Source organism: Chelonia mydas, chromosome 16 (assembly GCF_015237465.2).
Source record: "Chelonia mydas isolate rCheMyd1 chromosome 16, rCheMyd1.pri.v2, whole genome shotgun sequence".
Lineage (NCBI taxonomy): Eukaryota > Metazoa > Chordata > Testudines > Cheloniidae > Chelonia > Chelonia mydas.
Genome location: NC_057857.1, coordinates 7,254,596 through 7,278,898, shown reverse-complemented (window position 1 = coordinate 7,278,898; position 24,303 = coordinate 7,254,596). Strand labels below are relative to the sequence as shown.

At 43.2% G+C, this 24,303-nt stretch overlaps 1 protein-coding gene across 14 annotated transcripts in view; it reads right to left on the bottom strand.

Moving 5' to 3' along the window:
- Positions 1-24,303, bottom strand: part of CACNA1B (calcium voltage-gated channel subunit alpha1 B) — a 466,872-nt gene that overhangs the window by 36,811 nt on the left and 405,758 nt on the right. For all 14 annotated transcript variants that reach the window (XM_043530418.1, XM_043530423.1, XM_043530432.1 and 11 more), the window contains 3 exons: positions 21,011-21,161; positions 12,031-12,158; positions 2,866-2,962 (listed from right to left, as the gene is read on the bottom strand). In XM_043530418.1, the coding sequence (XP_043386353.1) occupies positions 2,866-2,962; positions 12,031-12,158; positions 21,011-21,161 (376 nt within the window). The remainder of the gene's footprint in view (positions 1-2,865; positions 2,963-12,030; positions 12,159-21,010; positions 21,162-24,303) is intronic.

The window sequence follows — 24,303 nt, the reverse complement described above, 5'->3', positions numbered from 1 at the left end:
AAGACCACTTGGAAACCACTGGAGTCTAGGGCAACTGAATGCAACCATTCATATGTAGTGTTAATATGAGTGCAGATTTTCAGCACAACCATGTCTCCTTGCACATGCTCTTCCTAGTCGCATCAGTTAATAAAAATGGAGGAGATAGGCAATGAAAGCCAATGTCATTATTAGTGAAAGCATGGATTTTTAAAAATTAAACTAGTGAAATGCCTAGTATAGGGATTGGCAACCTTTGGCCCGCGGCCCGCCAGGGTAAGACCCCTGGCAGGCTGGGCCAGTTTGTTCACCTGCCGCGTCCGCAGGTTCAGCCGACTGCAGCTCCCACTGGCCGCGGTTTGCCGCTCCAGGCCAATGGGGGCTGCGGGAAGTGGCACGGGCCAAGGGACGTGCTGGCCGCCGCTTCCTGCAGCCCCCATTGGCCTGGAGCTGCGAACTGCGGCCAGTGGGAGTCGCAATCGGCCGAACCTGCGGACGCAGCAAGTAAATGAACCAGCCCGGCCTGCCAGGGGGCTTACCCTGGAGGGCCGCGGGACAAAGGTTGCTGATCCCCGCCCTAGTAACACTGCTACTGCTATCAGTGGGGATGAGCCCAACCTGCAATGACTGATCGAACCCTCCTGTACTTTGGGGGGAATTCAAATCAAGATCCAGGTGTAAACTCCAGAGCTTGGACCTATTCTATAGTGAGCCAAAGTGGAACAATATATCTGACCACCTTCAACTCAGAGAAAGTCTGACTGTAAATCTGAACTTCACAGCTTGGACCCGTCTCTACTTATGGGACTCAGTTACATCCCTGCCATGGAGAGCTGTTACCTGATGAGTAAAAAGTAAGGGTGGAAGAAACAAGTGGGTGTATTTTAAAAAAATACTCAAAGGTACCTAAATGTTATGGGAAAGGTATATAAATACAGACATAAATTAAACTGCATGTAGGAAGACTAATGTAAAAAGAACTTTCTAGTGATGAATGAGGGCAGATAAGTATCTAAGGTCTCAGCCTGGATAGAAGTTGGTATATATAGGTTAAACAACAACAAATACAGCCTCTAAACAATACAGAATTACAAGCAGCCAATAACCCTGTTAAAATGTATGTTTTAAACACACTTATTGGCTATTTTTAATGTAGAGAGGTCGGAAAAAGTAATACAATTGAAAATATTATGCTTCTGGGGTGTGTGTGTACATACATATGCTCTAAAAAGCATATATAGAAAGTGGCCAAAAAACCCACAAAAACAAAAACCCAGCAGCTCTGAAAAATCAAGCTCACTGCGACTTTGGGCCTCTAAAGTAGACACACTTAAAAAAACGGTGGCCACTTTTGCAAATGTCACCTTTTCTGTGTGTGGGTGTGTATATATATATATATATATATATATAACCAATGGATATTTTAAATGGCTGAAATATGGAAGTTTAAAAATTGATCATGTGTCTGCAAAGTTTTTATAAGGATGTTTACTATATATTGGCCATTACTATATATTCATAATAGATACCCCCCTTCGGAGTACTCACATTTTATGCCAGGAGCATAGCAAGATGCACACAGAAAAGCTACCTAACTGATCATTCGCGTAATACTGAATCCAAAAGCCTCCTCCAAGCCAACTATTCTTACCTTCTTCTCACTTTGTCCAATAGAGGGGAAATACATTACAATAGGGAAGGGCTATGTGGAAATTATTTATTTGAAACTTTGGTTGATATTTACATGCCCTATGAAAGGCCACAGTGAAATTCAGGGGGCGGAGTCCGGCTTTGGGGGTTTGGCGTAGGCCCATCTCATAGGGAACCGCTACTGAAACTCAGTGTCACATAGTTTAAATGAGAAATCAGGTGACACTTGGAGGTATGATGTGGTCTGGGTTCATTCCAACCTGTCACACCAAGCAAAGCTCAGGGTAGATGAGTGGGATTTTCAAAAACGTTCAATGCTGGCCTAATTCTGTTTCCACTGAAGTCAACAGTAAAAACTCCCATTGTCTTTAATGGGAGCAGAGTTAGGCCAGTCCTGCATGCTGTTGAAAATCCCTTTGAAGGCATGAGAACCAAAGCTAAAGAAATATTCCTAATGAAGCCCTCGCCAAATGCAAATTTCATGCAGAATTTGGTGGTAGCAGCGCAAGTCTCGCTGAAACTAATGGGAGGGAATTGGCTGGAATCCTGGACCGCGCTTTATAAAGTCAATCTAATTTATCTCTGCATTTCTACCACACTCTCCACAGCAGGGTCTGAAATGTAGCAACTAACATATTTTTGAATGTAATGTGTCTTGTGGTTTAATTAAAACCTTGTTTAGGACAAATTATATGTGTTTTCTCTTTTTCCTTTGGCCCAAAATGGTTTGATTTGTGTGCAGTTATTTCCACGAGTGTATTAGGGAGCATTTATGGTATTGGCTGTATTTAATAACTTGCTACCGCCTACGGCCCTGCCTACCCTAATGACTTTGACCTAATTAAAAGGAAAAAAAAAACACCACACAACTAAAAGGCTAGTCAGAGATATACAAAAATAAGTGGAGTTGTATTGGTAGCATAAATTGCTTATTAACTCCACTTCCCACCCCACAAGTGGACTGGAAAGGAAGCAGAAAGATACAGAGAGCGACACTTATATAGATAGGTGGAGACATAGCTGGAAAGACAAACTAACATGTCACAATTTTAATGACTGAAAACAATATTATCAAAAATGTGGCATGTTTAAAATCCAGTCTGCGTAGAAAGAAGATAAAGCACCAGAAAGAACTCAGGATCACACCAATAATATCACAGGAAAACGGCACCCATTTCAGCCATGGCAAAAAGAAGCTTTCACCGGTGGTTTGGGGAGTTTTTAAGGATGATCTACCTTATAGGCAACTCGAGCAGGGCATTTCTTTCCCAGGCCTAGAGGTGGGGACATGTGTCTCAGCATCTCATACATATCAGTGTAACTGATGCGCCCGCTTGGAATTGAAGGCGGGGGGGGAGAGAGGGGGTGTGGTGGCAAAAGCAGGAGGAGACAGAAATCAAACCGGAACCAAAATAAAAACGGGGAGCAACACAAAGGGTGAAACGAAACCAGGGAGAGGAAAATGCAGGGGGGGAGCGGGAGAGAAAGCAGACAAGAAAAACAGATATCTGGTTAATCAGATTTCTCAGGAAAGAGACAAATAAACAAAATAAAGAGGAGGGTAAACTGCAGGATTTCTCCGCTTCCGTCCCTTTGGTTGAACCCATGGGTGTCTCCTCATCGCAGAGAAATCCCAGGTTAAACGCTGACACTCTAATCCCTGCGGCAGCAGTACGGAATGATTGATGTCTAAGTCAGTGGACGTGGAAAAGGATTGGGGTGGGTAGGGATTTGGGGGGGGACAAAGTGGGGGTTGCTTTTTTTGTTTGCTTGTTTTTCAAATAAAAAAATGGTTGTATTCACCATGCCAGGGAGAGCTGGTAGGCAGAGTTATGGGACAGACACAGATGTGACATATAAAATGCTTCTCTTTTTCTTTTGTGAATAAGGAGTTTTGCTTCCAATTTAGGTTAAAGGCTAAAAGAGAAAGAAGAAGGAGAAGAAGAATCCTTTTTTGTTTTTTTCACATGGGCAGCCTAAGATTGCTCGGACTCCCAGAAAAAGCTGAATCTCTGCAGCACCCTATCCAACGAAGCCAGACTCCTCCAACAACTCAGATTCGGCTCTGACCAGGGCAGCCGCATAGATCCCAGCCCACCTTCAATCTGCGAGTGGGGCTAACTTACTGGCTTCATTACAAGGGTACGTTGACCAGCCTGCGAGTTTGGAAGCAGTGGAAAAAGCTAGGAAGTGCAGGGGTTCAACAGAAGCCTTGCAACTCTGGCTCCATTGTTGATGAGTTTTGTTACAGCCGGAGTCCATGACAAATTAAATCCTCCATTGGGAAGAAGGGGAGGCAGAGCTGAAAAGCCATCCCTTCCTGGCTTGCTACCCCTACTGGTGCTGCCGTTGACTTTGGACACAACTGTAGCGTCTGATTTTATCTTCCCAGGTGGCTGTGTGTTAATACTACTTTGTAATTCCACAGGGTCTTTCATACAAGGATACCAAAGCATGTTAAAGAGCATTATTAATTAATATTAACCCCCCTGTGAAGCAGGGAAAGTATCATCTCCATTGTATAGATGGTGAAACTGTGGCACAAAGAGGGTAAATGAACTGGCATAGTTCATACAGCAAGTCAGGTGTAGACTCAGGAATAGAGCCCAAATGCTCTAGAGCGCTCACTAGACCACGCTCCCAGGTACTACACAGATGGCTGATAGATGGGGAAAAGGAAGGAAGAGAGAAACAACTGACAAAACCAAAAGGATAAAAAGTTTCTATGCCTAGCCACTATCTCAACATTGAAATACAGCCCTGCGGTTTTTATTCCCCCCTGAAAAAATATATTTCTGGTAGATTTTTAAACCTCATTGATCATATGAATTGAATATGGAATGTACATTTTCAGAGAACTATCCACAATGGCTCCAAGATCTCTTTCTTGAGTGGTAAGAGATAATTTAGACCCCATTGTTTTTTGTGTATAGTTGGGATTATTTTTCCCAATGTGCATTACTTTGCACTTACCGACACTGAATTTCACCGGCCATTTTGTTGCCCAGTCACCCAGTTTCGTGAGATCCCTTTGCACTAGGCTTTGGACTTTGCATCATCTGCAAATTTTGCCATCTCACTGTTCACCCCTTTTCCAGATCATGTATGAAGTGGGTTGAACAGCACAGATCCCAGGACACCTCTTTGGAGGACTCCACTAGATACCTCTTTCCACTGTGAAAAATGACCATTTATTCCCACCCTATGGTCTGGCCTACACTACAGACCTATACTGGTATAACTACAATGCTCAGGGGGCTGAAAAATCCCCCCTGCCCCCCCCCAGTGACATAGTTACACTGACCTAGCCCCCACCCGTGTAGACAGGGCTGTGTCGGCGGGAGAGCTCCTCCCTGCGGCATAGCTACTGCCTCTCATGGAGCTGGAGTAACTGTGCTGACGGGCGAGCTTCCCCCTGTCGGCGTAGACTGTCTCCATTAAAGCGCTGCAGTAGCCCAGTGGCACCAATGCGGCATTTTAAGTGTAAACTTGCCCTTTGTTTCCGATCTTTTAACGAGTTATTGATCCAGGGGAGGACTTTCCCTCGGACCCCACGACTGCTTACTTTGCTCAAGAGCCTTTGGTGAGGGACCACGTCACAGGCTTTCTGAAAGTCCAAGTACACTATATTGGCTGCATCCTCTTGGTCCACAGGCTCGTTGACCCCCACAAAGAATTCTAGTAGATTGGTGAAGCCTGATTTCCCTTTACAAAAGCCATGTTGGCTCTTCCCCAACATATTGTGTTCCATCTGTGTGTCTGATAATTTTGTTCTTTAGTGCAGTTTCAACCAGTTTGCCTGGTACTGAAGTTAGGATTACTGGTCTTTAATGGCCAGGATCACCTCTGGAGCCTTTTTTAAAAATTGTCATTATATTAGCTATCCTACAGTTATCTGGTAGAGAGGCTGATTTAACAATAGGTTACATATCACAGTTAGTAGTTCTGCAATTTCATATTTGAGTTCCTTCAGAACTCTTGGGTGAATCCCATCTTGTCCTAGTTACATATTACTGTTTAGTTTATCAGTTTGTTCAGAAATCTCCTCTACTGACACCTCAATCTGGGACAGTTCCTCAGATTTGTCACCTAAAAAGAATAGCTCAGGTTTGGGGATCTCCTCCACATCCACTGCAGTGAAGACCAATGCAAAGAATTCATTTAGTTTCTCGGCAATGGCCTTGTCTTCCTTGAGTGCTTCTTTAGCACCTTGATCATCCAGTGGCCCCACTGACGGTTTGGCAGGCTTCTTGTGATGTACTTAAAAAAATATATTTGCTGTTATCTTTTGAATTTTTAGCTATTTATTCTTCTGATTCTTTCTTGGGCCTGCCTGACTACACTTTTACCCATGACATGCCAGATTTTATCCTCTTTTCTATTTTCCTCAGTAGGATCTGACTTCCAACTTTTAAAGGATGTCTTTTTGCCTTTAACCATTTTGACTTTTTTATTCTATTGTTTAGCCATGACGGTATCTTTTTGGTCCTCTTACTATTTTTATATTTTGTGGGGAGCGGCATACATATTTAGTTTGAACCTCTGTAATGAATCAAGAATTGCCTCTCCCCTTGTGGGTCCCAGGAGAAGCTGTTCCACATGTCTAGAAATGTTATTTCTGCATACCCTCCTAAGGTGACGTCAATATGAGGGTAGGTGAAATCCCCCATTATTATTGCGTTATCTGTCTTTGTTGCTTCTATCATCTCTCTGAGCATTTCACAATCACCATCACCATCTTGGTCAGGTGCTCAATACTATACTCCTACTGTCCTAATCCTATTGTTCAAGTGGGGAATTTCTATCCAAAGAGATTCTATGGTACAGTTTGAGTAATTTATGATTTTTACTTTATTTGACTCTATGGTTTCTTTCACAGACAGAGCCACTCCCCCACCCGTGCAACCTACTCTGTCATTCTTATATATATTGCACTCCGGTATTACCATTTCCCACAGATTGTCCTCATTCCACCGAGTTTCCACAGCACCTATTATAACAGTATCCTCATTTAATGCCAGGCACTCCAGTTTACCCATCTTAGTACGCAAGACTTCTAGCATTTGTATATAAGCATTTGTACATTTTGTCAATATTCAGTTGTTTCCCTCCATATGTTATATTTAAATGGGATTCTTTTACATTTGACTGTTCCTCACTAGGCCCTGCCTTTATTTTCACCAATTTCTTTCCTATCATCTTTCCTGAACTATGGAGTTCCCCCTTTAATAAATTCATCCCTAACGGAGATCTGCACTGGAACCGTGTGGTCCTCTGCATCTGTCGACTTTCCCTCAGCTCTTAGTTTAAAAAACAGTCTAAAACCTTTTTGAATTTTAGATTTTTCTCCTCAGCATTCTGCAGAAATATTATTATGCTGTTTCTCTTTCTCATATATATCGAGTGTTGCCCCTTCCTCACCCCTTCCCATCTAGACCATGAGGGATGGAAGCTTTTGAGTTCTCTGTCTCATAAGGCTGCCTTTCTCCAGCCAGCTGGGATGTAGGAGTAGATGGAGAATTGATGCATCAAGGGATAAGGGGGCAGTCAATCATTCCTTTTCAGGCAACGGGTTAGTCACGTTCCAGTTTCTTTTCAGTATCGTTTGCATTTGCAGTTTGGATAAAAAAAAAAGAAAACCAAAGAAGGAAATGCTGGACAGACTCTCTGAAATTCCAAACCTTATATGCCACCCTATGAGGGCACTTCTTTCCTAAGCCAAGGGGTGGAGCAATGACACGTAACAAATTGTACATATCCTTATAATGAATCCGGCAACTGGAAAGAAAACATCACAAGTTATAACAGCATAGGCAAGGAGGGAGGCCTTGTTCCAAAAGATCACTCCCCTACAGAACATAGCAAATGGCAGAGGGTGAGGAGGAAAACATTCTAGAAGCAAGGTTAGTTTGACAATGATTGGGTTTTCTGGGTGGTAGACACCTTAATTCAGATCTAGAGAGGAAGAACTTCCAGTTTCTCTACAAAAGCCACAGCATAAAGCAGCGTGGTTGTTTTAATTACTGTCCGAACTACAATGCAATATAACAGATATTCTAACCACCACATTTAATTATGAGAGTCACTAATGTTATAGTTCTTTAATGTGTCTGAAATATAAGAACACAGAAGATTAACAGTCAGCCCAGTAGTTTGCTATTTTAAGAGACTTATGAGACTGATTAGGACCGAGAAAATTCAGATCCCATTTGTAACAACTGAAATCAGACTATTGCAAAGTTGTTTTTATGGTTAATTCTATTATTTAAAAAAATGTTTTCAGTTAGTCTAGCAGCTGGATTAAGAAACTTCATGGATTACTTTTATTTCTAATTATAATTAGCCAAATCATCTAAAAAAATAGCAGCACCGAACTTCAAGGGAACCTGCAAAAGAAAGCAAACTGCGATTATACCCCTCCTGCCCCCACACTTTTTTTTAAGCTTCTTTATGATACATAAAAAAGTCCTTAGAGATTCCCACCCCCCCCCCCAATATTTTCATGTGGTTTTGTTTTTTGTATTAGAAAGTCCTAGCTGGTTTACTCATAGCTTTTGCACAGGTATAATTGTATCGGTTTAGAAAACTACATATTTCAGCTGGTGTAACCCACTACTATGAATTCAGTTAAACTGATATTAAACTGTGGCACGTTGATACTATTGTGGCATTTTCTTTTAGCGAATGGGCTGAAACTTCTAAATCAATATTGTTACATCAGTGCAAACCCTGTGCCTAGACAAGCCCTGAGATATGTCTACCCTGAGAGACTCTGTGGATGCTTGGAAGAGCTAGTGCTTTTTGACGTGACACATGCCACTGTAGTGAACCACGATTAGCTGACAGTGGAACTGATTCTTAGTTAGGCAATTTAAATCTCTTTGGTTTTCGTTTGCCTTTGTTAATGCCTATTTATCTCAGACACTTGTGAGAGAAGCTCTTCTTGTTAGGGATTCCACCACCCTGCTCCTTCAATTAAGAGCTGAAAACACTTACAGTACACACTTCTAGTCATCCAAGAAGAACTCTGACAAACGGCTTGACATTCCTAATATTTCCAAGGGGGAAAAACACATAGTAAAGAAAAATACAGCACCTTTCAGGCCTTCTTTATACATCTTAAAGAAACAAAAAAGGCCATACATCCAATTTTATTTTATTTTGCAGGTCATCTTGAAGTTCAATGCTATTATTTTTTAAAATGACTAAAAGTGGCCGATGGCTAAAGAGAGATTGCCATTTGTCAGTATCAGTTTACATGTGAGAGATTTGCCCCAGAACCAGATTAGTAGGGTTCATAGCACGCTCTCTCTCTCTAATGTATGGTATTTCTACCATCCTTTAATCCATTAGCATTCTCATATTTACCTTCTATTTAGCAAAATACTTTTTTAAAAACAATAGTGCTATTTCCTGTTTTTACCTCTCTCTCAACATTTTGAATATTTTCCCCCAAGAAAGTTTAAAGACATAATAACCGGGAGAAAGATGGTGACACTGAAGATAATATTTTAAAGACATAAAATATTAAAATAAATATATAACCATTACCATATACATAATAATATTTGCACTTTGCACTCACACGTCGCCTTTCATCTAGGAGTCTCAAATAGCGCTTACAAAGGTGGATAAGGCATTATTCTGTTCATTTTATTGATGGACAAACTGAGGCATACAGAGGTTAAGTGGCTTGGCAAAGGTCACAAAGTGAGGCAGCGATAAAAGTAGGAATAATAATCTAGTTTGCCTAAATCTAGTTTGCCATGTAATCCCTTTTCATGCAAATTATTATGATTATCTATTATTCCCCATGACATGTAAATACCTGCATTATGAAGAAAAGGTCCTGCCTCAGAAAGTGTAAATCACTGATATTTTAGGCCTCAAACCTGCAAACACTTAAGAATATGCTTAGTTGATGTATGTAACTTCAATGGAACTACTTGCACGTGTAAAATTAAGCAAAGGCACATTTTTGAAGGCTCCAGGCCTAAGATATCAAAGGGCCTGATTCCCCTTTGATTTACACAGTGGTACTTTGGGAGTAACTCCACCGAAGTCAATGGAGTCACACCAGTGGAAAACTGGAGTAGATTAGAGAATCAAGCTCCCTGATCTTCATGTGTGACATAGTATGCATTCATTACTTTTTAAAAGGAAGTGTCATTTTAAACCAACATTTTAATCTTTCACTTCAGAACCAGACGAATGAGGAAATCATGCAGAAACCACCCTTCTTATGACCCCAATGGTCTGAGCATCTGAATCTTAGGAAAAGCACATTGGTGTTTTTTCTTGTACACAGGTAATTTATCTCATTGGTGCTCATGGGATTTGAAGTTATTTGTTATAGGGAAAATGGACATTCCCAAATTTTCAGCCTCACTGAATTTCCCATCAGTGGTAAGAAAGTGGACAGGATTTGCAAATGAAAAATAACCACTGATTGCTGATCAGATACTCACTAAGGACTAGTTTGTATTAGAAACTTGCACTAACTAAAATCTAGTTCTACTGGTTCAAATCCCTAATGAGGATGCACTTGAGATGGTATAAATTATGTTTAAACAGATTTACCTACTGTATTAAACTACTACATTAAACCAAATTGGTTAAAGTTTGATTTAAATTGGCTTAAGTGCATTCTTATTAGGGGTTTAAGTTCTTATCTATAAACATTTTCCCTACATCTTCAGCTCTGCTTGCGGGGGAACAAAAAGAGGATGAAAAGCATAAAGGGGTTGGAGGCAGCGTGTGTGTTGTAGATGTACAGGTCTGAAGCCTTTTCACAAGAGAGCTGTATTTTGTGGAAAACACACTGCCCGGTAGCTTTGTGGGGAGGATGGGGGATAAGAAGTGGGTGGTAGTTTGTAAAAAAAATTGTCCCCAATACCATTTCCGAAAGCTATAAAAGATCAAGGAAATGGTTCTGACTGCACTTCAGAGCATCTAAAACCTTCAGGTTTATGGAGTGCTCTTCGCCCTTTTAAAGCCTTCTGTAGAGGCTGAGTGTCCTGTGTTGTCGGAAAGGTGGCACGTAACACAATGGTTTTCTCCCCTACATTCGTTGCGATGTTTTCAAGTAAACTTTGCTCCGGGACCTGGTAACTAGGCAACCTTGTGGGAGACAACCCCCACTTCATCTCTACCCTAAAACTCTTCCAGCCTGACCCTTATTCTGTGGTAACATTCTCCTTCTCCTCTTATTGCAGTGTTTCCTGCCATGAGGGACCCAGCCAGTTGTGTGTAGGTTCCTCCACTACTGTATTTGGATTAAAAAAAAAAATCCAAGGCAGATTTCATTCAAAACCTCACTTTCTGGGTGGGAGAAAAAAATCCTTTCCCTTAACAAGCCTGTATACCAAGGATGTTTTATTGGAGAGTCATTGGGAATTGAAAGGCTCAGAGAAGTTAGGCTTATTGGTTTTTCTTCTCTTTATTGCTTTACATGTCTCAGCTTTCAACCTCTTGCCCCCAAACCAGCGTATTCTTAAAAAGATCAAAGATCTCATCTGTAACTTGCTGCCATTCAATGGATGTTTCCAGGATCAAAACACAATTTCTGATGATACCTCTCTATTTAAGTTGTATGTTCTAATCAAACCAATGCTCTATTAAAAAATATTCAGTCCTTCCCCCACTGCCTTGCAACCTATGTTGCCCCATACACCTGTTCAGAGTGGATGTAAAATGCTACCGGGTGTGAGTGGAGAATTATGATTTGATAGCATTTTACACTGATGTTGCACAGCTGAAAGTGATGACTTGATGTGCAAAGTACTGGCAAATCAGGGCCACACTCTTTAGGGAGGAATGGCACCTTGAAAACGTGAAAAGAAAGCTTCTCTGGTTTTCCGTGACCTCAAAACAAATACACACTGTATTTTATTATTTTAAATTATTAAGGCAATTCTTGTCTATTAACAAATGCTACATAATCTTTGTGTATCTAGATTGGTTTTAGAGAACTTAATCTCAAGTGTTAACTAACATGCTTAAGATGGCGAGAGATTCTACTTTTTCCCCCCTTCACATTGGAAATGAAAACCAAAGGTGTTCAGTTGTGTTTCCAGAAATAATAAATGCCTTTTCTGCATGGCCATGGAGCTAGGATCAGGCACTCTGTTTGCATCGGACCCATTCGTTTTCTGGCACTGTTAAGGGTTTGAGTTTTTTTTCTTTTCTGGTTCTCATATCAGCTAAAAGGAAATTCCCCTGTAACTACATCAGGTTTGTTAAATCTCAAGCGCACAGTGAATCTGGGTTGCAATGTTCACCTCCCCAGCTCTTTTCAGCTCTGGATTTTGTTTTCCTTGTGGACTTGTAGTCACATTAAAAACAGTATATGGACTATGTCTATATATATATTGTGTATATACATATTTGCTGTGTACATACCAGGCAGCTGGGTCATATTCAGCCCAGACCCGAATGAACTCATCCAGGTGATGGGGTCCTAGGATGGAAGAGTCTCGTGTCAGGTACTCAAAGTTGTCCATGATTACAGCCACAAACAGGTTCAACATCTGCATAGGGGGAAAAGGATGTTGGGGTTGGGGAGGAAAGAAACACACTTGCCTTTTACCTTGTGGATTCGATTTAAGATGTGTAGCTGAAGAAGGGGGAAGAATGAAGCTGCAAACTGAGAATGCACTTATTTGCTTAGCGGGAGGTGTGGTTTCTCCACATCCCTATGTTTGCCTTGAAGTTGCACAATTTTTAATCTTGGTTGCACCCTCATCATCACGTGGTGTGGCACTGCTGCCACTATTCCCCCGTCAGGCCAGCAAGAACTGGAGAAATCCTCCTGTGGGGCCTGTAAGTAACGCTAGCTCCTCACCCATTGGGAATAGCATGGTAACAGGAGACCCTCCCAACCCCTGACTCCACAGGCTGAATGCACTGCCCTTTTCCAGGAGCGTCAGTCACTGCAGGAGCAGAGCACGGGGCAGGCACATGGAGAGGCAAAGGAGAAGATGAAGCACCCCTCCCATCCTTGCAACTAACAGGATCTGCAACCCTTCCACCAACACCCAGCAGCACCTTCCCCTCCACTCCTTAAAACCCCACCCTAGAGCATCCGTCTCTGCCTCAGCATCCCCTGACAACAGCTCCTGCCCCACCACCAACGTCCCCCCAGTACCGGCAGCTCTCCACTCAGAAGGTCGGTCCCCATCCAACAGCACCCACCTTTCTCTCCAGAATCCATAAACCCAACCCCATCAACCACCTACATCAGACCTCCCCAGACCCCAAAATAGCCCTGTTTTCTTGCCAGGATGCCAAAGAGACATAGGATGTGACTGGAAAGGATTGTGGGATTGGAACCATCGCCACTGATTGTTCTGGGGGGTCCTGAGTGGAGAGCCTTTGAGAACGCCTGGTTTAGAAGTTTGCTGTGAGTGTCAAGAAATAACATTAGAATTTGCTGGCTTAGCTTTTTCTTCCTGGCCACAGAGCCAGGGTCAGGAACTCCATTTGGCCCATTCTTTTTGGCAGCATTAAGGTTGTTTTAGGATAATCAGTAGCCCATATAAAAAGAGCTGCTGGTCTAAGTCCATTTCCCAGGCATGCACATCACAAAGCCCAACACTGCAAAGGGCACTAATTTGTCATGGGGCCAATGGCTCTTCAGGAGAATCAGGGCCTACTTGGGGGGGGGGGGGCAGAGGGGTAGCTCAGTGGTTTGAGCATTGGCCTGCTAAACCAAGGGTTGTGAGTTCAATCCTTGAGGGGGCCATTTAGGGATCTGGGGCAAAAATTGGGGATTGGACCTGCTTTGAGCAGGGGGTTGGACTAGATGACCTCCTGAGGTCCCTTCCAACCCTGAGATTCTGACTCATGAAAACCTTGTGGGCTAAACCTGGGAGCAATCAGGTGTGCCAGGTGACGCCCCTTTCGCTAATCAGCAAGGGAGCAGCTTGAGCTAGAAAGAGGCTGGTAGAAGAGAATAAAAGGCACGTTGATTAGAAGGAAGGGGGAGAGAAAAGACGCTCTCTCTAGAGAAGCCCTGCAGCTGGTGCAGGCTGGAAGGAGCCCACAGGGGGTAGAATAGGCCTGTGTGGGGCAGGCCCTGAATGTGGGCTTGGAGTTGACAGTGAGACCGCCAAGAGAACTGTCAGGATCTAGAGAAGGGAAACAGTGGCAGAGCTCCTCTTGTTAGGATGCGAAGAGAACGGGCATAGGCCTCCATCCCACAGAGCCCTACAGGTAGAAACTGGCCCCGTGGAAGGGAGTAAGAAGGAGAGTCAATGTGGTAGAAGAAACACGCCTGGAGCAGAGTAGACTCCTGTGTGGGGAAAGCCCTGAGCTAGGGCCTACAACAGTGTGACCCTAAGAACTCCTGTATTCACACCCTACACAGGTTTCAGAGTAACAGCCGTGTTAGTCTGTATTCGCAAAAAGAAAAGGAGTACTTGTGACACCTTAGAGACTAACCAATTTTTAATCTTTGTACAAAATGTGCCTTATGAGGTATCACTGCACACAGTAATTGCTCACTGGTCAATGATATCAGGATGAAATGTATGTAGCAACTTGACTTATATGTCCAGTTCTGAATTCCCTCTGCACGATGTTACTGGCCCATGTTCAACACCAGACAGCCTGGCCTAGGTAAAAGGGTTAAACAGTTCTGTCCTAAACAAAGGAACCTGGGTATACCTTAATTTACACATATGCAGTAAACAGGGCCATCAAGCTAACAAGGGGAGGAGATTGAAAAAACAGAACAATTTGCATTTTCACAAACAGCATGAAGCATCCTTCACCACCAGACTTCATGTCACCTTCCTCACAATTTGAATAAACTTTACTTTGGGGGATAACCTTCAGAAGAATCCATTTCAGACGTTCACTAGACTATAAAAGAAAGAGTCAGAGAACCCAAGTTCTCCTAAGAAGATAAAGGAACCAGCACTTAGGGCTTCCAGAGAAGATCTTGACCCGGGCTTGGGGGGTGGGATAGGGGTAGGTTCAGCTGTCCTGCTGGAAGACTGTGGGTGAGAAAAGCCATCTTGAACCCACACTGTAGGTTGCCAAGTTGAGTTTTAGTTACTAGAAAGCATGTTTCACTTTTGTTTTCTTGTAACCATTTCTAACTTTTTCCTCTTATACTTGAAATCACTTAAAATCCCATCTTCTAAATTGTAAATAATAAACCTGTTTTACTTTAGTCTAAACCAGCAGTGTTCTGTTAGAACTAAAGTGCTTGTTAACTCCAGTTAGAGTGATAAGATGTTGGGTTTTCTCTCTTTAAAGGGCCAAACGGACCTTATTATTCCTCTGAATATTGCAGGAGAGGACTGGACATTGCAGAGCACATGGGTTTGGGAAAGTTTGGGACTGGGAGTGTGTTGCGGTCACCCTGCTAGTAGTAACCAATGCTGGGGGAAGCCAGGGTGGGGCTGTAGGCAGGTTGCTAGGGTCAGAGTTGCTGATCCAGGGATGTATAGGGCACAGACACTCTGCGGGTGTCACCTGCATGCTTGTCTGCTGGTGTCCACAGCAGCAGAGCAGTAAGGCACCCAGAGGTACAGGGCAGATGATGACACAACCCCTCACTCGTCTGGATTGCACCCCAGAATGTGACTAATGGATAGAAGGCAGGTTAGGTTCCCATGGGAGCAGGGTGACCCCAGATATAAAGTGCCAGAGTCCCTGGGGGAGGGAGGCAGGCAGCATGGGGAATCCTGCTAGAGAAGTAGTAGTTACTAGTTTGGCCTGAGAGAGGCCAAAGAAATATTACACTGGATTTGTTTGGACTTTTTATTATCTGAAAGGGGTTTGGACTTTATGACTTGGCCAGAGGGCTGAGCCGCGGAAGGCCCAGCCAGAGGCAGGTGGCCAGCAGGAGGTGCTGGGAACAATGACGATATACAGCTTCGCACCCTGATGCAAGGGGACACCACAGCTGGTGAGCACACGACCTTACGCTCCCTTTACGATCCCCTCCGCAGAGAGTCAAGGACTGAATGGACCCTGGAAAGTAAAGTTCCTTCTCATCGCCTAAAGACATTCCCTGCCTGACAGGACTGAAGCACACTGGGGAACACGGGGACACTGCTTCCCATTCGACTTGCTGCAGTGGATAGAGAGAGGAGTTTGTTCTCCAGGGCTGCTAATCCAGCACCTTTCACCAGCGTGAAATTCAATACATATGTATTATTGTAACAGGAAACGTCTCTCTCCGTTACTGAGGCAGACATGCAGCATGATACAATCCAGGGCATAACTGGTGCAACGTGATTCACTTTCTCTCTGTGGAGAAACATTGTTGCCTTCTTCATAATGCAGGCAGAGCGTGGCACAGGTTCTCCCATCAATCCACCCATCATTCGGAGGTATGCAGCTCCTCTCCTGAGGACACTTCCCAGCGCTGCTCAGATCAGAGCCAATCAAGACACAACAGCTCAGATGAACCGGTCTTGAACCTGGATGTCCTCTGTTAGGATCTCAGAGATGGGACTCCTCAAAGGGACCCCAGGGATGGGAAGTATAGCGTGCAAAAGGCCTCTGCCTCCAAAAGCAAGATCTTAATACACAGGTTGGTAAATGTTCCTGAGAGATAAGGGTTCAACCCAACTTCTATTAAAGTCAATGGAAAACCTCACGATGACTTCAGCAGGAGTTGAATCAGGCTCAGACGGTAGGGTAGGAAGGTCACAGAAGACAGGTAAGATTACGTTTCTCTCACCCAAAAGGTGGAAGTGATGCCCATGTGTTGGATAAAGACCATGGAAGCATGAGGCAGCTTTCTATGGTTCTGCTCTCTACCCGTGGAGCTCATATGCTGATGTGGGTGCTGCTTCGTGGCATGACATGGCGCACCAGGAAACAGTGCGGTGGAGCAGTTTGCCAGCTCTCTGCTAGTGATCAACAAAATCAAACAGAATTTAGCGGTCTCCAGCTCCGCAGCATTGGCAAGTCATTAAAATGAAACCAGGCAATTAAGTCTGGGGTTTGAGTTTGTGGAGGGGGTGGATCTTTGGTTGGGGGATCGTGTGCAGGAAGTACTATTGCTGTTACTCATGACCCACTAATAAAGACATCCCCAGGCCCTAATTCACTGCCACAGTAATATACCATATGAATGCCAATTAATCACTCTTTAGACCTTTCTTCCAATTTACATGGTATTACTAACCCCATTTTACAGGTACGGAAACTGAGGCACAGAAAAGTGAATTGACTTGACTACCTGGTAAAGTGGAGAACAGAATCCAGGTATCCAGGAGCCTGTCCCAGGCTCCAATCTACTAGAATTCTTTCAGGGTGTCAAAAAGCATGTGGACAAGGGTGATCCAGTTGATATAGTGTACCTGGACTTTTAGAAAGCCTTTGACAAGGTCCCACACCAAAGGTTCTTAGGCAAAGTACAGCCATGGGATAAGAGGGAAGGTCCTCTTATGGATTAGTAACTAATTAAAAGATAGGAAACAAAGGGTAGGAATAAATGGTCAATTTTCACAGTGGAGAGAGGCAAATAGCAGGGTCCTCAAGGATCTTGTACTGAGACGTGCGCTGTTCAACATATTAATAAATGATCAGGAAAAGGGCATGAACAGTGAGTTGGCAAAATTTGCAGATGACACAAAATTACTCAAGATAACTAAGTCCAAAGCTGAATGTGAAGAGTTACAGAGGGATCTCATCAAACTGGGTGACTAGGCAACAATATGGCAGATGAAATTCAATGCTGATAAGTGCAAAGTAATGCACATTGGAAAAAATAATCCCAACTATACATAAAAATGATGGGGTCTAAATTATCTGTTACTACTCAGGAAAGAGATCTTGGAGTCATTGTGGACAGTTCTCGGAAAACATCTGTGCAATGTGCAGTGGCCGTCAAAATGCCAACAGAATGCTAGGAACCATTAGGAAAGTGATAGATAATAAAACAGAAAAGATCCTTAATGCCACTATATAAATACGTACTATGGCCACACCTTGAATATTGTATGCCACTCTGCTTGCTCCATCTCAAAAAATATATATTGGAATTGGAAAAGGTGTTGAGAAGGGCAACGAAAATGATTAGGGTTATGGAACAGTTTCCATACGAGGACAGATTAAAACTACTGGGACTAGAGCCCTGCAAATCCGCTGATATCCGCATCCGCAGATGTGGATATCCATGGACCATTTTTGCAGATTGTGGCTCGGATGTAGATACAAATTTTGTATCTGTGCAGGACTGTAACTGGGACTGTTCAGTTTAGAAAAGAGATGATTTACGGAGGATATGACAGAGGTCTTCAAAATCATGGATAGTACAGAGAAGTGAAGAGGGATGTGTTATATACCCCTTCACATAACACAAGAATTAGAGATCGCCCAATGAAATTAATGGGCAGCAGGTTTAAACCAAAGAAAAGGAAGTACTTCCTCACACAACGCACAGTCAACCTGTGGAACTCATTGTCATGGGCTGTTGTGAAGGCCAAAAGTATAACTGAGTTCAAAAAAACCGTGATACTTTCATGGAGGATAGGTCTATCAATGGCTATAAGCCAAGATGGTCAGGGACACAATTCCATGCTCTGGGTGTCCCTAAACCTCCAACTGCCAGAAGCTGGGACTGGGCAATGGGATGGATCACTCAAAATGACCCTGCTCTGTTCATTCCCTCCGAAGCATCTCACGCTGGCCACTGTCAGAAACACGGTACTGGGCTAGATGGCCTATTGGTTTGACCCAGTATGGCCATTCTTATCTTCTTAAGGACCTGGGAATGGACCGTTGAAAATGCTTCAGTCACTTACGAGCATAAGTCCCATTTTACAAAGTAACAGACACTTAGGAGACATTGAAAATCAGTGGGACTTAGGTTTTTTAATACCTAAGTCTATTTTGAACATAGGACCTAGGCTCCTAAATCTCTTGGGTGCTTTTGAAAATGTTACTCCTAGACTATACTTTCTCAGGATCCCTTCTGCTATCGCCAACATGCATTAGGCTCAGTTACACTTAATACTGCCTCCTCAGACTGAAACACCGATAAGAAGAGGTGGCTAGTGAAGGAGGTAAGAGCTTACCTGATGGCTTCCATGCAGCCACCCTCCTGCCTGCCTGGCACTGAAGGCCACTGACTACATCAGGGCTGCTGACGCCACTGAAATAATTCCTGCTGAAGGTACTCGGCTCATTTTGTGGAACTGAAGCCAGTACACTTGACCAATATGTACACCTGACCATGTGTTCTTGGATACCCATTAGCTACACAGCAGGCTGTTCCATACATAATAATTGCAATCCCAAAGTTCTCACATCCATGGCATCTTTTTCAAGTTTGGGGCTTGATCCAAAGAAGTCAATTGGAGTCTTTTGACTCCACTGAGTGTTGGATCAGGTTCAGGTTGGAAGTATCTGCTCACCCCCGTAGGATCAAAGAAAGCGATTCTCTTACAGCCACCCCAAGCCTCAGAGTAGGAGTCAGCGGCAGGACCCTGTCTCCTCTCCTCTTTCTGCACTGCCCAAAAGAGGTGGTTGGCCACGGGGGGGAGTGCATGTTGCACTGCCTAAGTGATGACCCAGCAGGTGAACTGGAAAGCTATGGGAGGTGGTTCTCCCAAGAAGGTGGTGGAGTTCTGTGTCGTCCCCAGTGCAAGGCTGGGTCTATACAGGTTTATTTAACTGCTAGTTTGACTTTATATCAAAGGGCACAAATTAAACAAGGAAAATGATGCCAAACCAGACATCCTTAAAGCCCCTGAAGCAATGTTAAAAACCAATACATTACATAATTTCCCCCAACTCTGTGATGTAACAAAATCTAATAAACCATAAATACACACCCTGCTGGCAAGGCCGCTGCTCTATAATGGTTTAATCTTTTGTGGGGAACCACATGTTTTATTGCAATGAAGTGCCAAGTACATTTTAAAAAACGAGTAATGAGTCTGTCCTGAAATATTGCAGCTGGCTTACTTTTCAAGATCTATTTTTGGAGCCCCGCCTCCTTTCCTTAACTCTTCAGCCTGGGGCCTCCACATGGCCTGCCAATGAACGAAGGGTGTCATCCCAGAGCTTTCGGGAGCACTGACTCAAAGCGTAAGATCATGCAGGGCTGTATATGTCACAGATGTACGCCAGCCTCCAATTCCGCTACTACATTTTGAGTGTGAAAATTGGCGTGATCAGTGAGGTTTTTTTCACGGGGGCGGGGAGAACCCGAGGAATATTACTGGACTTTTAAATACAGAATTTCTGATGTTAGGTTAGGGATTTATACAAGGAAAGCTTTAAAGTGGTGGAGTTCTAAAGGAATCAGTAAATGGACTCAGTAACTTTTTATCAGCTTCCAGGGTGCTACAAATTTTAATCCATGCAGGAAGGAGTGAGATGCCAGATGCCAAGGAGAAGGCTCCAGCTGGCCAAAGGACCTCATGGTGAATTATGAGGTGGTACGTCTCCCTACAACATATAAATGCCATATGAAGCTAGTTTTCCTGGACGGAGTCTTTTTCGGGTAATAGGGATTGGCTGCATTTGTGAAGTTCTGATTCATAAACAGCTCTTAAATTTTAAGGCAATCTCTTGTCTGTACAGTGGAAAGCAGTGAGGAATCATATGTAGAGTAGAACAGATAAATCCTATTTGCCTTCTGGTAAGTTTCAGAGCTGTGATTTCAACTCTTCAGTCTCTGAGTTTGTTCCCTATGTGCCTGATTCTCCATTCTCTGACACCGATGGAATTATGTTAGCATAAAACCCCAGCATCACTGAAGGTGGAATCAGCCTCCAGGACTGGATAGCCTTTCGCGTGTTTGCAAGGGACTGGCAAAACATGTTTTTTGTTAAAAGACGAGTTCCAGCCCTGCCTGATGAACAATGGCAGAATCAGCTTGGTGTTCTTCTTTCACCTTCGTGACCGAAAATTTCCCAAACACTGTCAGTGGAAAATTATCAGGTTTTACCCCCAACAAATAAAATACAAACTTGGTGCTTTCCTGATCCTTTCTGAAAGCAACACAGAGCTGACGGTGTCCCTACCACCCCAACCCCTCCCCATTCCGAATCCCATTCTTCAAAAGCCCATATAAAAATGGAGACAAAACAGATTAATGTTTAATTCCATAAATTAGACCCCCCTCCTGGGGAGAAAGATAAAAACCTGTGCAATAAACTAATTACTAAATTATCTCTTTGGAGATTAAAGGATTTTTATCACCATGATAATAAATGCTTTTTAATGGAACTGCCTTGTAATGTTGTCTAAATCATAATTAGGAAGCAGCAGAAAACAAGGATTTGGGAAGGAGAAGAGGGACCTACTCCGTGCTAAATGTGAAGGGAGCTGGAGGAGTTGGCGAGGGCTGATGTGATGCCTGAGGTTTGATAAGATGGAAAGGAAGCAGAAACTCGGACTGACTTACCAGAAAGGAACAAAGGAAGATGAAGGAGACGAAGTAAAAATAAGCAAAGTCGCTGCCACATTCGTTTTTGGTGAGGCCGGAGAGTCTGTCGCAGGCTCTGTTACTGAGGCAGGACAGCATGATTTCGTGCCAAGCTTCCCCGGTGGCACTCCTACAGATGGGGGACAAACATTCAGTGAAAGGCAAAAGGGTGAGTTCTTTTGACTGCAGAAGTGTACATCATTGGGGTAATAGAGCTCTGCCCAGCACGCCTGGACCTGTTACAGGAGATCAAATTAACCAAAAAGACACTCTCTAACAATCTTTTCTAAATTCTATTTTGAATTCCTTTATCAATTTTTTGTTACAAACTACCTCCTGCTTGCATGGCTGGCTTTTGTGTGTTGGTATGCGTTCTTGGAAGCAGTTTGCACTGGCATTTACTGTACCTGATTCATTTACCAACTTTGTGAAACAAAGAGAAATGAAAACGATAACCCCCCCCGCCCCTTGTTACAGGGAACCAAAATCAACCTGACAAGGATACACGGAATCTGTTCCTGGAAAATAGATTAATTGAAGTCAGTCAGGTACAAAGGACAAACGTAATCAAAGAAGATTAACCCCCCCACCCCCAAATCCAACAGCTCTGCCTTGATGGTGGCTGAAAATCAACAAAAACAGACTCTTCTGTCTTAATCTATCATTTTAGGTGGATGCATCAGAATATTGTGGCCTAGCACTCTGACACAGATGCACGTTTTTTATGAAAGTCTCCTGGGTTTTTCTTTAACCTCTTCCCCCTTCTCTCTTTCCTTAGGTTATATATGGCAGCAGTTCCTGTAGTAAGAAACAGATGTAAATATAACCTTAAATTTTCCCAAAGTGACTCCCAACTGTCACACGCTATTTAAAAATAAATAAATTCACCAATCCCAGAGGGACTGAGCCAAATGTATCTTCTCCCATAGCAGTGGTCACTCCTTGTCTCTTTTCCGAGCATTCTTCCATCAGATGACTGAAACTTAGCTTGTATGTAATGTAATTGCTGCCATGTTGGTCCCAGGATATTAGAAAAGGTGGGTGAGGTAATATATTTTATTGGACCAACTTCTGTTGGTGAGAGAGACAGGCTTTTTGAACCACACAGATCTGAAGAAGAGCTCTGTGTGTCTCAAAAAGCTTGGCTCTCTCACCAACAGAAGTTAGTTCAATAAAATATATTACCTCACCCACCTTGCCTCTGACACTTAGTTTCACAGATTCCTAGATTATAAAGCCAGACGGGACCATTATGATAATCTAGTCTGACTTCCCATATATCACAGGCCAGAGAACTTCACCCAATAATTGATGCATCAAGTCCATAACTTCTGCCAGAGGGCCTGATTCCCCATCTTATGTAGCTGTTTACACCTGTGCAAAGTGGGCGTAAAGTGCTGCGGCTCTGAAGTCCTAACATATTTGTTATTCCATTTGTTTTTTCCCCCCTAAACTTTACAAACTCCAGTGAACCCCAATGCTGGTGAATGTTGCTGGACTGGCAGCCTTGGGTGCTGAAGCCCTGTGTTTAACCATAGGATATTACAGCATGGACAGTGAAAACCTCCCACACAGTACCCGACTCATGTGCTTTGACCCTGAATCTGGGGCCTGATCCTTTGACCTTTGATCGTGATCCTCGATTCCTCAGGCAAGTCAGAGTAGCCACGAGACTTCTCTAAGTTGCGCAAGATGCAACTGGGGATCACTAGAGTCAGGCCCCAGACCTTTGTGTACCCTTCCACAGTGAAGTCAGCTCTAGGCCACTCAGGAATTCCCCCTTTTCTAGGAGTATCCTCAGCTGGCTGGTTAAACTAGCCTTTCAGTCCCCAGTGCTGCTGCAGCTGCAAAAAAAAGGGCCTTACCAGGAGCCAGGATCTGGCTTGAAGGATCCAGGGGCAAGATTGAAAAAATCTGATTTTATTACAATTAATAACATAAGAATGGCCATACTGGCTCTAACCAAAGATCCATCTAGTCCAGTATCCTGTCTTCTGACAGTGGCCAGTGCCAGGTGTCCCAGAGGGAATGAACAGGTAATCATCAAGTGATCCATCCCCTGTCGCCCATTCCCATCTTCTGGCAAACAGAGGCAAGGGATACCATCCCTGCCCATCCTGGCTAATAGCCATTGATGGACCTATCCTCCCTGAATTTATCTAGTTCTTTTTTGAAACCTGTTATAGTCTTGACCGTCACAACATCCTCTCGCAAGGCGTTCCACAGGTTGACTGTGTATTGTGTGAAAAAATACTTCCTTTTGTTTGTTTTAAACCTGCTGCCTATTAATTTCATTTGGTGACCCCTGGTTCTTGTGTTATGAGAAGGAGCAAATAACACTTCCTTATTCACTTTCTCCACACCAGTCATGATTTTATACACCTCTATCATATCTCCATTTAGTCGTTTTTTTTCCAAGCTGAAAAGTCCCAGTCTTATTAATCTCTCCTCATATGGCAGCCATTCCATGCCCTTAATCATTTTTGTTGCCCTTTTCTGAACCTTTTCCAATTCCAATATATTTTTTTGAGATGTGGCAATCACATCTGCACGCAGTATTCAAGATGTGGGCGTACCATGGATTTATATAGAGGCAATATGATATTTTCTGTCTTATTATCTATCCCTTTCCTAATGATTCCCAACATTCTGTTTGCTTTTTTGACTGCCACTGCACATTGAGTGGATGTTTTCAGAGAACTATTCACAATGACTCCAAGATCTCTTTCTTGAGTGGTAACAGCTAATTTAGACCCCAGCATTTTATACGTATAGTTGGGATTATGTTTTCCAATGTGCATTACTTTGCATTTATCAACATTGAATTTCATCTGCCATTCACCCAGTTTTGAGAAATCCTTTTGTACGTCTTCACAGTCTGCCTGGGACTTAAGTATCCTGAGTAGTTTTTTTTATCATCTGCAAATTTTTCCACCTCACTGTTTACCTCTTTTCCCCGCTCATTTATGAATATGTTGAATAGGACTGGGCCCGGTACAGACCCCTGGGGGACTCCACTATTTACCTCTCTCCATTCTGAAAACTGACCATTTATTCCTACCGTTTTTTTTTTCTATCTTTTAACTAGTCACCAATCCATGAGAGGACCTTCCCTCTTATCCCATGACTGCTTACTTTGCTTAATGGCCTTTGGTGAGGAACCTTGTTGAAGGCTTTCTGAAAATCTAAATACACTATAACCACTGGATCCCCCTTGTCCACATGCTTGTTGACCCCCTCAGAGAATTCTAGTAGATTGGTGAGGCATGATT